The sequence below is a fragment of the Pavona decussata genome, unplaced genomic scaffold, assembly GCF_977016875.1.
Source record: "Pavona decussata unplaced genomic scaffold, jaPavDecu1.1 SCAFFOLD_113, whole genome shotgun sequence".
In the NCBI taxonomy this organism is placed as follows: Eukaryota; Metazoa; Cnidaria; class Anthozoa; order Scleractinia; family Agariciidae; genus Pavona; species Pavona decussata.
Window position 1 is genome coordinate 1230761 of NW_028145527.1, and position 15604 is coordinate 1246364.

Below are 15604 nucleotides of genomic sequence, written 5' to 3' on the forward strand. Positions count from 1 at the left end.
AACACAGCGCCAAGACAAAAACAGCAAAACGGAAAATTAAAGAAAAAGAAAGAAAGGTGAATTACGAAAATTGCGTGAACGGTGCGTTAAGTAAATAATCTTTGTTTTTATTGTTTTGGAAAAAATGTGGACTCCAGGTTAAAACTGAGTAGATAAGGTGCTTTACAAAAATCTGAAATTTCTAAATTAAAGCAAATGAAACTTAACCTTTTAAGTAAGACCATATGGCTTATAGGGAATTCAAAAACTCTGGGAATCGTCCGATCTTCTACACTGAAATGGTACCGTTTTCTGAATGTTTGAAGCAAATCATGCAGTTACGTAATAAATGTCTTTGTTCCTAGCTTACGTTCTGAATAAATGTGATACGAAGGGGAATTAAGACAAAAATAAAACTGCCAAATCGATTTAAAAGCATTTGCTTTGGCCTTTTTGCATTGCCTCAAGGCTTAGATTAGTGCGTCAAGAATTGAATTGAAATGTGTTTTGCATTTTGCAGCATATCTTATTCGGCGGGGCGTCGATTAGTGTTCTATATAAAATCTGCGAAACGCAACTTTGTTGTAATGCACGAAAACGATTTCTTGTCACATAAAATGTCTATAAAGTAAAAATCCGCCTTTTTTGTTTGGTTTCTAAGAAAATAATAAAAAACCTATATGAAAAACAGTTTTGTGACATCTGTATTTCTTTCTGATTTTTTTCCTGATTGGTTCCTTAATCTGGTTACCATGTGCATAATAATCTTTTAATTAATGCCGTTTTTCTGGAAGGCTTTTTCAGTTAAAGTCTTCACAATGGGAACAATGAAGTGATCGGAATCTTTTGCAGAAAAAAAAGTAATATTTACGACGTTTGCTTTTTCGCGTTGTAGGCTTGACATAGCTTGAAGGCAAATGGGTTATTACGCAGCTTTTTCGACTAGTCTTTTGTACATGCAAAATCTGCGAAACGCAACTTTGTTGTAATGCACGAAAACGATATCTTGTTATATAAAATGTCTATAAAGTAAAAATCCGCCTTTTTTGTTTGGTTTCTAAGAAAATAACAAAAAAAACCAGGAAAAAGAGTCTTGTGACACTTGTATTTCTTTCTGATATAATAATATTTTGATGTCATTTTTTGGGAAGGCTTTTTCAGTCAATGTCGTCACAATAGGAACACTGAAGTGATTGAAATCTTTTGCTGAATAAAAGTAATATTTACGACGTTTCATGGCTTTGTCGCGTTTTTGGCTTGACATAGCTTGAAGGCAAATGGGTTTTCACGCAGCATTCTCATTAGAAGCAAAGAAGAACCTCAAAACAGAGTTCACTCAATCGATAATTGCATGACACGCAGATTGATCGAGTTGTCAGCCTTGTGTATTTATAACATTGTTGATCATACAGTGTTCCGCCGATTGCTTTTTTTTTGTGATTGTTTTTGTTTGAGTGTTGTTACATTTTGAGGCAAAGATTATATCACTTCCCGATCGTTTGTAACAATTTTTTATCTCGAACTGCCCTAAAGAGGTTAGCAGAAATCCTAACTTTTTTCACCTTGGAATGCTTCGTTTAACAGTTGGCTGTCATGATTTTCTCATTTCCCTGTTCAATATAGGAGTACTTAATGTACAACAATATTCTCCATACTTTGATTCTTTAAAAATGCTCAATATTCCAGAACCAGTGGACAGATCGAATACTGACCATAAAAGTATGCCAAAGAAACGATTTTTTTGTTGTTGTTGCAATAATTCAAAGTTGTAGGTGTAAAATTATGCAAACGTAAAATACTATATATTTTTTGTTTTGTTTTATGTGGGAAAGCTCTAGATGGGTGCGTTTCCGTACTAAAATAAAAATAAAATTAAATAAAAAATGAGATAAATTTTTTTGCATATTATAGGGAACAATACTGTTCGAGTTTACCCCAGCCTTATAGATGATGTTACTAGGTTTAGCCCGTTTTAGTGCAAATACGGCATGAGCTGTTTAGAAATGACAACTCAACGAAAAGAACTTATGTTGTGAGGAATTAAACTTTGTCTCTGCTACTCTCCAAGTTAAGACAAGGCAATTGGATTCAAAGTTCATTGACTGATGTTGCTTTCTTATCAGGTTACTTCACAAAATTCAAGCGTTTACTGAATAGCTGACTTGTTTGGAAGAAAACGTGCAAAACAAAACACAAATTTATCACTTTTTTGCATTAACACCTGCCAAAGCTCATTATTCACAATATAACGAGGCTTAATTCTGAAGACTAATTGACGATTTTGACGGAAACCGCCAAAATACAAATATTAATGGAAATCACAGTTATGGCTTTTTTTTATTTATATATATTACGAAATTTGCGACGCAGACCAAAACAAACATATGTTAATTTTACAACCGTCTAACGAGGTTCAAAACCATTGTTTTTGGATCATAAAAAGGGAGAGTAGTGGAAATTAGTCACTTCTATTATTTTGTTTACCGTTTGACAAATTGTCTTTAGTTATCCAACCCACACTTAGACATCTGCCAGGAGTGTTTTCTCTACGATCTCTCCGGAATACAAGCGATTTATTAGAAAATGTCAGTTTCGATAGTGAAGTGAAGAAAAAAACGCTGGATCGGACAAGCAGCTTGACTTGAGGTTTGACGGATAGTTCAACTTAATTTACGCATGAACAAAACCTTGACTAACTTGCTTTAACCGGTGAAAATTATCGTAATCTAAAATTTGTGTTGATAATACGCATCCATATTATTCCATTTCCTTTCCATTTCTAACACTGAAGGTTTCCTTTTAGATATGAAGAGATCATATTTTCCTCTTCCCTCCCAAAATATTATCACAACTTCAGGATCTCTTTCCTTGTCTTGCGCTGTTTTAGAATTAAACCTGGCGATATTTATTTAGCCTTAGATTTAGTTCTGCTAGCAATTACTGCCGAAATCTTTTTTGAATATCTGTTAAACCCCTAAATCAAAAATACGTAGTTCTCTTTCTCACGTTTCATTGACAAAATTATTTTTTTTCCGGATTTACTCTCCCCTACATTATCACTGGCAAGTTTTGAGAAGACAACGCAACTCCCATATCATCGGTGATTACGAATCCATGATTTTCATGATGACCCATTATTAGTGGAGTTCTGAATAGAGTGCACCTAATATCTCTGTTGGAAATGACTTTATGGCGGGTTTATTGGCCTATATTTTTCGGGGAGCTTAACTTCAACACCCCTGCTATTGAGTGTGAGAGAGCGTGTGCATTAAATTATAGCAAGGGGAATGCGCTTGGAAACATCACCCTGAATTGAGTTTGAAAGAACACATTGCGGCTTTTGGATTTGCAATATTTCTTTTCGCTTTTCGTTATCGAGGAACCCGTTGCGTTAAACTTTTAAAATCGCCGCCGATTGAAAGCGGCTCGTGCTGTTTTCGTTATTACGCCCTCAAATGTTTTCGCTCTTAGATTTTATATATGAGATCATCAAGAAGCGCGGATTGAATGGATTTTTCAAAACAGTAGTTCAAGCAGGTGATCACTTTTCTGAAGAGCGTTTGAAATTCCGCTTTTCCGCCGCAGGTTTCTAGACTCTCTATAGTGTAGTACAGTGCAACGAAAAATTAATGAACGTCTGGAAATAAAGAGCTTACACTGCCTTATGAATACAACCAATGATAAAGTGAGTTACTGGAGGACGTTTAACGTAGTTAGTGAAGGGCTGTATAGAGATTTCTCAACTTTATTGGAGGACAAATACAACAAACTGAAAGAAAGCAAAGGTGAAACAGGCAAACTCGACTTATTCGCGGCCGATTGAGGGGAAAAGGTTCGCTTAATCGCTAAAAGCCAAAACGATTCTGATTGGTTAAAGGAAGACTCATTTTCCTTTTTGAAAACAAGGTCAGTTTTATCATATTTACAACAAAGACATTTATTCTTCCAAAGAGAAGATAAAACTGGAATAGAACTACTGTCATAAAATTATTATATGCCCTGTCCTGTTCTAGTTGTTTTACTTGCGTGCGGACACCTACACTAAAACGGCATCAGTTTCCAATCCGGCACCGAAAACAAATCTTTTTACTCGTGCCGTTACGCCATCGAGTCAATATTTGGGGTTCGTTTTTCTTTTTCTTGTTTTCATCATGTACCTTTAATTTGTGAATGGACGCGTTAGATCTCTTGGTAGGAAGTGATGCACGCTTTATTCTGCGTGCCGAATTCGCCGTTGTTTTGCAAGGAGAAGCGACACATTTTGGGTTTGTTCAAGCGTATAGCTGTTTTATCTAAGTGTTTGCCCTCGATAACAAACATTTTTGCCGTCAAGGCAGCTTCATCGATAAACCGAGTCCACACTAAAAATCGCCAAAATATAGAGGGCGTATTTTGGAACGGACCCTGTTTGTCTGACTAAAATTTCTACGCTGAAGTATAAACGCTTTGTGCTACACCAGTTCTGACGAGGAAGAAACATTTCCCCCCTTATCATTACAGCCTGGGGGAAAGTGACAAATTTTAGCTCATAAAATCTAAGTCTATTCGATCGGACTTAAAATAAAAAGAAACATACACACATCTTAACATTTCTTTGCATTTGTTACCGACAGTTACTGAACATGATTTTCACTTAAACGACCCAAGTAAATAAAGCACAATTATAGCTGAAAGTTCCTCGGCTTCGTAACATGCATTATGAAAACTCTATGGAGGAAAATTGTTTAAAAAAAGAAACAAAATACACATAAAATGTCTGGAGCACTAACTTAAATTGAATAAATTCGCAAATTACCAAAAACTAGCAATAATTATTATAACCAGTCCCACCTTTGACATGTTTTCGTCTCAAAGCTGTCTGTTGACCGCTGGGTTTTTGATGTGCAAGTCTTACGCATTCTCCGGTTTTATCCTGTTTGGCGAGAGGTACAGGCGATTATTCTTGTTTCGCCTTTAAGAATAGAAATTCTTGGTGTCTTTAATATTTTTAGATCGATGATATATATGTTTCGTACCAACGCTAAAATGGATTTATTGATTTTCACCTAGAGAGCAAAATAGGTAATGTTAAAAAAAATTGTAATAACTAAAATAAATCATTTATCTATGACGCGAAATTATCCAGACAACAAACTTTCTTACTTTAGTATATTTAGTGTTTCTAAAAAAAGTCAAAATGCATTTTTAGACTCAAGTCTGCGTTACCAAAATACAATAAAGTTTGCAAATAAGAATACAAAACATTAGACCTTAATTCTAAATAGCTAATCAAAGATTTTCAAAAAGTCGTGATTTATACTGATGTCTCTAAATTAGTCTCAGCCAGTTCATTCGATTCCGGGTTGGGTTGGCATGAGAGGTTAATTGTTGCAGGAGAAGTTGTTTCTCGGAAGTTCCCGTAACTTACCGATCCCGATAAGTGTCTTTGGTGATAAATGTTTCTTACCAGAAGTCCATTTTTTCTGCTTTGAATACTAAATTTTAAAATCTTATAATTCTATGAAAACATTGGCAAAGTACCATGTCTGTAATTACTGTACTGTGTAATCGGCTAGAAAACATTTAAAAATACTACCTATCGGGCCCGATAAGTTACCGGGACTTTCGAAAATTAAACGGCCCCCTGGCCCCACAAGCACCAAGGCTTGGATACGGATATTTGTTCATTATATTGATTGCTCAATGAGAAAAAGAATGTCGACAGCTCAATAGCTGGATATTATTAAGATTAAGGAACTATTTCCTGAAAACATTCTTGAATTAACAATTCGCTCTAAGAAATAAACCCTAAGCAGTCATTTATTTGTTATAGATCTGAATGGCAACTTCTGAACACAAGCTCCACTTGTCATAAGGAGGCCTGTTCTTGTGTGCATCTTATTTTCGACGTTTAAAATGCATTGGGCCTTTGTACGGTTAGCTATTTGTCTACTGATTGGGTCGGAGGTTTGCCTCGTTCATAGTAGTTCGAGTCAGGAGAACGGTTTGCATCAACACAGACTAAACCAACATGTCCGTGAAGTTAGGGCACGTCGTGAACGCCGGTCCCTAACCCAATCTGATCTGAAATGCGACCCAAGTGAGACAAAATGTACATACGTGACAGCCCTGTTGGACTTTCCTCCCTACGTAATGAACAGCACAAAAAGAGGATTTCTCTTTGAAAAAATCATTTGGTTTGTGGAGACAGTATGCTTGGGCATGGAGTCGGCTGATGATCCACCAACTTGTTGTATGGAGCCCAGGTTTGTTAAAGATGCAGATGACATGCTTGCGTTAATTAAGAACAGAACAGTGGATCTTGCTTTCCCTATCCAAGCGGACGTGAAGGATAAGCTCAAAGACCTTCCCTATGTGACCTTCATCCGGGCATTTGTGTCAAAGGGATGCTCCCTTATCGTGAACACAAAACAATGTGAGGCGGAGTCACGGGAACAGTTACTGACTTCCATTACGTCACAGTGGCCAATACTGGCTTGTATCATATTACTGTCGGGAATTTCAGGAGTTGTTATTTGGGTGCTGGTAAGCTGATGAAGAATATCGATAGAATTGGACTGACATATTTACTGTTTAAGAGCCTACTATTAAAGAAGTATTTTTGTGTGGTTGACTATGTGGAGAAAGCGTATCTCAGCAAGGGCTATTACGATCCAAAAAGAAAATTGGGGGTAACCACGCATTTTTTAGAGACAATTAAACAACAATTATTCTAAAAAGCAGTAAAATACAAAGCAATGTATGGCGTTTTTTCCAAATTAAAACTTTATTATTTCTGAAAAATGCATGGCTACGACCAATTTTCTTTTTGGATACCAAGAGCACTTGCTAAGTTCTGCCTTTTCTGCATAATTTTAAACCGCGAAAAAATATCCCTTTGTTAGAGGGCACTACCCATAGGAAAATCGAGTATCTCGAGATGCGCAGAACGTATGCGCTGTAGCAAAAGTAGGCACCGTCCTTAACAAAGCCTTTTGGTTGAAAGTCTTCCTTTAATCTGTGCTTATTTACTATAATAACCTGTTATAATCAGGCTTTCCCCCTCCTCCACTCAGGAAGACTTGATAAATAAACTCAGGGGTTAAGTTGTTACGGTTGAGCTGACGTGCCATCAAACTGAGGCCATTTCCGAGTTGCTTTGAACCTCATTATGAAAGCGAGGCTAAGTGCAAAGTTTTTGTCATGAAAATTAGTTTTCATTCATATGCAAACAAAACTAATCTTCATACGAAAAGTTAAGCACTTAGCCTCGCTTTCATAGTGAGGTTCACAGCAACTCGGAAATGGCCTATTCTGCGCATCTCCATTGTTTAGAGGGAAGCACCATTGCAATGTCCTGTCACTGTTCAAAGTTAAGCTTTGTTTACGATTTAATTCAGTATACTTGCCCCGTCCATCCTTTCTTTGAATTCTTTTCGTTTTCTTTATTTGGGAGAGAATAGGCCTTTCACAATGGCATTACAGTCTTCAATAAAACATGAAGGCATTTCTCCATAATTCAGGGAAATTATATGTACTTTGGCTAGATTTTTCCAGGCCTGTTGGTATACCACTATCCTTCAACTCCACCCCCTCCCCCCAGGCCTACCCTGCTTAATGGCCCTGCATGTTAAATGTTCAACAACAGGGAATACCATCACTGTTCCCGCCAATTTATGTTCCTCGTATATTCCTTTCAAGTAATGCCCTGTAAAAGGCTTTTAACCGAAGGAAACTATACATCCCTCAGCAGACAATTTAGGGATGTTATTATTCTGAACTCCTTTACAGATATGGGGTTGGGGTTTGGGCGGAAAAGCAGGGGTTTAAAGCTGGGGTTTTAGAGGGCAAGTTTCTATCGCCCAGGAGACGCAATTTCGAACAGAAATGGGGTGGTACTTACTTAGAGGGGTATTACTCAATACATTTGCATGATGATTATTTTCATTACAGGAGCATAGAGGAAACAAAAATCAGTTCTCGTCTTCGTTTACTTCCGGCTCTCCTGAGGGCTTCTGGTGGGCAGTGGTATCGCTTACAACAGTCGGGTAAATATACTTGACATTTGATTGGAAAGGTCATGGTATGCAGTTTACATATGAATGATAAGTAGCCCTGTCACGGAAAACATCTGTGGTTGTACAGTGTCTCTTTTAATTTTCGTTTTGGTATTACAATCCTCCTCCTTCTCCTCCACACCAATGTCAATCTTTTGGCGGCTATTGGTTAACAGAATATATGATTTATCAACTCAGTTTATTCGTTTCCACACCCCCACTGATTCAAAAAATGCAGAAAAGACTATTTCCATACTTCTGGGAATTTTAAGTTCATATTGTTTTGTTTCAATCATCTTCAGTAGCGCACACCTCCCCACCCCCCCCCCCCCCGCGCCATTAGAAGGGCATTTGATCTCGCTGTAATTCTCGAGATGGGGTATTCAAATTTTATCGCAGCTCGGGGGTCGGGCATTTGCCTTCCTTGAGGCATTTTTCACCCTCGTGGGTTTTGGCAGAGAAAGCATAGGTGGTTTCAACTGAAGGTTTGGTAGCAAAGACAAATGAACAAGAGTTTGTGGCTAAATCGCTAACCTATATAAGGTTACCAAAGTTGTTTTTTTTTTTTTTAAAGGTACCTTTTGTTATGTTACCTTATCTTTAAATTTTCATTGCGGACAAAATAATAAGCCAAATTAACTATCGTGTCTGGAAATTGTCTGCATCATCTGAATGCATTATTAAAAGTGACACCACATGTCCGTGTACATGGCGTTTTTTTTAAAGCAATGATTGGCGGTGTTGGTCTCTTGATGAACCCTTGGATCAGGGAGGCATTTGCCTTCTTCTTTGGTCACACCCTGGGGTCGGTCACTGCTGAAAATGACTGATTCATTAGTTAAAATTTGGTCGGGCACCAACCAATTCCCAATTCGGGCGTCTGCTATTTCCTTAAAATTGAAGTAAGCATTTAAATAATGCTTTTTCTTCTTCTTCATGTGATGGTTTTACAGTGTCTTGTATCTTTTATTTTTCGTATCAGATACGGTGACAAGACTCCAAAGACCTTTCTAGGGCGTATGTTTGGAATAATCTGGATCCTCGTGGGAGCAATCATGCTGTCTTTATTTACTGCTTTGTTTACAAATGCCATGCAGGCCGCTCTTGATGGCACAAAATGCCAAGAAATTGATTCTAAAGATGTGAGTGGGTGATAATACAGTAGAGGACAGTACAACACAATACAATACAAGACAATACAGTACAGTGTAATGCAATGCAATGCAACGCAGTGCAGTACAGTACAGTACAACACAACACAATACAATACAGTACAGTGTAATGCAATGCAATGCAACGCAGTGCAGTACAGTACAGTATAGTACAGTACAACACAATACAATACAATACAGTACAGTGTAATGCAATGCAATGCAACGCAGTGCAGTACAGTACAGTACAACACAACACAATACAATACAGTACAGTGTAATGCAATGCAATGCAACGCAGTGCAGTACAGTACAGTATAGTACAGTACAACACAATACAATACAATACAGTACAGTGTAATGCAATGCAATGCAACGCAGTGCTGTACAGTACAGTATAGTACAGTACAACACAATACAATACAATACAGTACAGTGTAATGCAATGCAATGCAATGCAACGCAGTGCAGTACAGTACAGTATAGTACAGTACAATACAATACAATTCAATACAGTACAGCACAACACAGTACAATACAATTCAATACAATACAATACAATACAATACAGTATAATGCAATACAATACATTACAGTGTAATGCAATGCAGTACAGTACAGTACAATACAATACAATTCAATACAGTACAGTACAGTACAGTACAATAAAATTCAATACAGTACAGTACAGTGCAATGCAATGCAATACAATACAACACAGTGCAGTATAGTACAGTACAATGCAATGCAATGCAAAGCAATACAATTCAGTACAGTACACGTACCATGCAATGCAATATAAACCTGTGCAGTAAAGTAAGAAGATTGCTATTTTTTAGGTGGGAGTGTCGATCAGGAATACTGAGGCACAACTTGTTGCAAAACAATACGATGCAAATATTATTAGTAAGTAACTGTTTATTTATTTATTTCTTTTCATTTGTCAAAATGTACCATTTTTAATTCAATTCAGGCATTTATCCTTTTATATACCATTCATTTTTGGCAGAAACAGTAGAAACACTGCATCTCTTTTCTATACTTCAGCTCCTGAAATCCTTACCCTTCTATATACCTGAAGCCTGAAAAAGGTACCCCTTTCCGCTTAAATATAGAAAATTCGTTTATGGAATACTCCATGTTTTCGAAAAAAAATTAATCAGTTTAGGCTCAAGAAGTGTTCGTTAGCCAGTAACGTAAATAAACGTTGAATTCACAGAATTTGACAGCATTGCAGAAATGCAAAAGCAGCTTAGCAGTGGGGTTATTGGAAGAGTGCTTGTGGATCGAAACACAGCATTTCACTTCCTGGACAAATCAGGCTTGAAACGGAACCGACAAATTCGTTTGATACGATACATAGACTACCCTTTGGACTATTACATGGTTCATGTACGTAGAGAATCCGAAGATTTGGATAAGCCGTCAGTGCAACTCAATCTCAATGAAACAGAAGACATGGGATTGGACGGAGATCCTAAAGAAAAAGTTGCGGCTTGCGGGCCTATGTTGAAGGACCTATCTGCGGATTTAGTTGGAGCCTCCAAACAGAGTGCACAAGATCAGCTTATACCCGCGGGATTACAGGTAAGGTATTTGAGTTCATTCAAAGTGTTCGTCTATGCTTAAAGGATGAATAATAATAATAATAATAATAATAATAATAATAATAATAATAATAATAGTAATAATAATAGTAATAATAATAATAATAATAATAATAATAATAATAATAATAATAATAATAATAATAATAATAACTTCATTACTTTCTAAATTCTGGCTTTTCAAAGTTTTGATGCGAGCATGTTTTTACAAGACCTAGAACGATTTCCATGGATGGAAAATTCACCGGGCGACGTCAGCGAAAGAGTTGACCATTTTGACCAAAATTTTCTTTGTTTGCTAAATAAGCACGCTCCAGTTAAGCATGTTAAGATGAAGCATCGTCAATGCCCTTTTGTGGACGAACAATTGAAACAAGACATGAGTGAAAGAGATCAGTTATTGAAGGTTGTTAAAGAGACAAACTCGCCTCGGGAGTGGCAAACTTAGCGTGCGAAGCGCAGTGAGGTGAAGGTTCGTCTACGTGAGGCTGAGAGAGAACATGCTCAATCACAACTTGCTTCCTGCCAGAAGAATAGTTCTAAATGAAGCATTCACAAATCAATGTTTCAGACATTGCTCCCTGCAGTGTGCAATTTGTTTTAACTTAATTTGTTTTTCTTAGACCGCAAGCATGTCAAATGAGATGGAAGGCCTGTTCTCCACTGGGTCAACGATGACATCGCTTATCTTATTCTGGCTTCTTGGTGTATTCCTATCGTTGCTATTGCTCGGGATTTTATGGGAATTTTTCACAAAGTGCAGCTCCACGATTCAGAGACGAAGGCAATTAAAAGGTTAATTATTATTAATTATTAATTATTATGTGCAGTTTATAAACGTATGGATGCTAAAATAAGACCACATAGGGCGTGCAGCGTAACCTATGCGATCTGAGGGAACTATAAAAAGAAAACTGCTTGCTTATTATTATTATTATTATTATTATTATTATTATTATTATTATTATTATTATAAAACTTCATGACATTTGTTTCTTTTTCTTTACAAAAACATTGTTGCTTAAAAATATCTTTTTTCATCGAAATGAAATGTGAATAGGTTTTTAATCGCTCTTTTTTATATACTTTTAACTTGTAAATAGCAATTTGAATGGAATATTTTAATAAAGAATTTTCATATTTTTATTATTATTATTATTATTATTATTATTATTATTATTATTATTATTATTATTATTATTATGTGCAGTTGATAAACGTATGGATGCTAAAGTAGAACCACATAGGGCGCGCAGCGTAACCTATGCGATCCGAAGGAACTATAAAAAGAAAACTGCTAAGTTAAAAAAGGGCGGCGAACAGCTTCAATCAGAAAGCGAACGCGAAAATAAAACGCGCGGAAACTTTCTCTTCCTAGTTCCCGTGCATTATATTTTCAAGTTCGGTTTCTGATTTAATTTATCCGTTCGCCAACTCCACTATTTGAGAGGCTGCAAAACGCTAATTTTAAAGGAACTGGAAGGAGTCGATCTCAAGGAATTCGAAGGCGGACTGAGAAGTAACCGTTTGGCCAGCCAGTCCTGACAATTGGAGAGCGACTTTGTGGACTTATATCACCTCTAACGCAAGTCTTTTACTTTAAATTGTGATCTCATTTGATCTCAGTTTGAGATTTAGACTACAATCATCGATTTTTCTTGCAGGTTCTCCTTCGCTCCATGGCCATTCCGATAAAGGCAACCTCATTCCTCTCAACAAAAATTTTTCTATGATGCAAAACTTCGTGGAAATGGAGGAAAGGCTCAGAGACCTAACAGCAGATATACAAAAGATGAAGGAAGAGTTTGCGGGTACCATGTCTTTAAACGGAGACGCACTAAAAGGGAAATACAAAGAATGGTCGGATGACAACAATTCTGAAGAGAAAAGACGATCATTCTTCGGCATGTTAAATGGAAGAAGTAAAAATCCCGAGACTGTGCTTTAACAGATTGACTCAAAATCTCTTCCTTTTTTTTACAGATAGCCTGCAAACTGATACACTGCAACTACAATAGGTCATTCTGTCATTTAGGGGGGTCACGCGACTGAATTATTGCTAAAGTATGGGATAAAACTTTCACTAAGAAATGGAAAGACCATGAAAAAATAGCCAATTTTGAACAAACCCCTGCATGACGTTTAAGAGCGAGTTTTTAAGATGGTTTGAATGTTCTAAAAATGTATAAGATCTTGTATGGTAAAAACCTGTTGTAAACCACCATGAAACGCTGCTCTTAAAGGTAGTTTTAAAATGCTCATTCCATTTCCGGTGTTTTTAGGTTATAGCTCGTACTATTTAGAATAGTCGAAATTAGGTTACGAGAGCCCGGGTGTCCAGGACATAACTCGTTCATCTTAGCAAACACGGATACTTAAGAACTGGTTTCTTAGGCTATGCAGAGGTATTCGCTGTAGTTTTGCCCATGGTTCCATGGTTACATCTGCAAAATATCTGACACTCACTGGTAATTCTCGATGCGGAACTTCCGGAAAAGGACGGTACCGCGATTTGCGAGGATTTATGTCTGAAATTTCATAGAAAAAACTCAGTAAGGGTCACCACCTATTTGTTCATTTGTTTGTTTTTGCAAAAATGTGGTTCATTTGTTCATAAAAAAGGTAAGCTAACCAGTAAGAATAGGTTTTGAATTCCAGTTTATGGCTCAATGATGTGGGTTCTTGTACTCTCCTATATTTTCTATTTTATTGACTGCTCCCTAAGTGGCCTTGTTTAGCGTTATTTTTTACTGAACCATCTTTCCAACAAACCAGTCCTGGTGTTTATTACCAACCCCACGTTTTTTATTTACATTGAGAAATCGAGGAAATAAGCAGTTATATAGCTTTCCGAAATAGATTAAGAATCTATGATTATTTTGCGCGTAAAGATGAAACCTTGCCCACATACTTTTAAGAAAATGATGTGTATGGCAAGATAGACATGTTAGTGTCTTGGTTTTCGGGTCCACAGGTCTGGACTTTGATTCTTATAAACAAAAAAACGTACAATCTGCTCTTACCTTGGTCTTTCATTCATAGTTAAGACTAACTGGTCTAGACGTACGGATGTAGTGGATTGCATCAGCTGGTCGTCAGTTAAGGAGCCGTGATTACGACCAAACTTCATTTGGGTGTTGCTGCATTTAATTATACAGCAGAAAAAGAGAAATCTAGATTTCCACGTGGTGAAATTCGTCCCTTGATTGAGTTGAAAAGCAAACCAAAATGTCTTGTTATCCGAATCCGACATCGGCAATTCAACGTTCATGGGAAAAATGACAGACTGAAGTGATTCAACAGTAGTGTAAGTTTGAATGCCTACTAGCTATTGGTTATAAGTGTTTAGCGCCTAGCGTACAACGAAAGTCCCGTTGCGTTTCAAAATCATGATGCGATTGACCAGGGTAAAAGTTACATAAGTAAAAAGCCTAACGTCTAGTCTTAGTTTTGGGCGAAAAAACCTTTTTGCAACCAGCTCCACCAACATTTGGATTGAGAAGTACCATTTTGTCAGTCAGAATGAAAGCAATTTATAACCCTTAAATATCCTATTTTTAAACCTAAAGGAACTAGAAAAACATATTTTTGTAAATGGTATACAGTTGTGCTCAGTAATATTTACCTTGTTTAAAGCATGGATTGTTTAAACTACTATACCTAAGTTTAAAACTTCTTAGGCCCCGTCCACACTTATCTCAAAAAATTTGAAATCGGGGCGAAACGCATCAAATCTGTCCACACTATTGTTTTCGCGCCGTTTCTGTTCTCCTCGCTAATCCAGATAAATTTAAAAGTGGCACCCCAAGGAGTATACGAACAGTACTGTTCTGTCGTCAACGTGATAAAAAAGCTCCGTTTTCTCTGTCCACACTAACCCACCAAGCCGGCGTTTTCAATTTATCCACTCTGGAGAGCGTTTTCAAAAAGATGCACTATGAATGGTCAAAACTGTCGGATAAGTGTGGACGGGGCCACAATTTCATTGTGTACAAAAGTATATCATGAGTATTATTATGGTGTACTGTATATTGGCTAGTGAAGTTAACACTACTGTAATTAAACACTGTTTTGGTGCTGGATATGGCACAAAAAGTAAACCTTTTTTTTTTCGAGCAAGGTTTTCCCAGATTTAAAGCAAGTAGAAACTCGTCGCAAACTTAAAATATACTCCGCAGAGAAAACGAATCAGTATTATTAGTTGAGATCCAGACTTAAACGAAAACTGTGATCTTCGATCGAAGGAGAGATAAATGTTCACAGGACGAATATCCGTGCACATTTGTAAAGCCGAATGAAGGTTCTTTTGTTTTGTAGGTTTCAAATATTTTCACAGAAAGTGCGCGTAGTTTGTTCACTAAAAGCTGGCATAGGATGTTCAGCTTTTAGTATTTTCTCTGCACGGCTTTCGACAAGTATACTGGTCTCCTCTTCTCAGTGTCGGCCAAGAGCAAAACACTCCTCCATCTTGAAACCCTCAAACAAGAACTTCCATAGCTTTGGGGTAACTCAAGTTTTGAAAACTAGAGGATATTAGTTGGCAATATCATGTGATATTAAGTTCTTCTGATTAGGTTCTGGATCACGTGATGCATTTTGACCAATCGCAGACAAGCTAAAATGTTTGAGGATTCATCATACTAAACTTAGGAAATCACTGTGACGACGACGGCAGGTTTTCTTTTGTTTGTTTGTTTACTTGTTAATTCAAACACTTGTAGTTAACCTATTTGTCAAACTGCTACCAACTTGTAAAATAGATAAATTTGCTGTAAAATTTGCTTTTACGTCAGTCAGCATAATCAGTTAATAAAATGACATTTTAAGTTAA

General features: G+C 36.9%; 1 protein-coding gene across 11 annotated transcripts in view; it reads left to right on the forward strand.

Annotated features, from left to right (window-relative positions):
* The window catches only part of LOC146470642 (uncharacterized), a 56837-nt gene extending 41233 nt beyond the window's left edge, over window positions 1-15604 (forward strand). For all 11 annotated transcript variants that reach the window (XM_085121833.1, XM_085121836.1, XM_085121834.1 and 8 more), the window contains 7 exons: window positions 5792-6504; window positions 7912-8006; window positions 8998-9157; window positions 10006-10072; window positions 10386-10753; window positions 11397-11568; window positions 12438-15604. In XM_085121833.1, the coding sequence (XP_084977959.1) occupies window positions 5875-6504; window positions 7912-8006; window positions 8998-9157; window positions 10006-10072; window positions 10386-10753; window positions 11397-11568; window positions 12438-12721 (1776 nt within the window). In that variant the 5' untranslated portion in view covers window positions 5792-5874 and the 3' untranslated portion in view covers window positions 12722-15604. The remainder of the gene's footprint in view (window positions 1-5791; window positions 6505-7911; window positions 8007-8997; window positions 9158-10005; window positions 10073-10385; window positions 10754-11396; window positions 11569-12437) is intronic.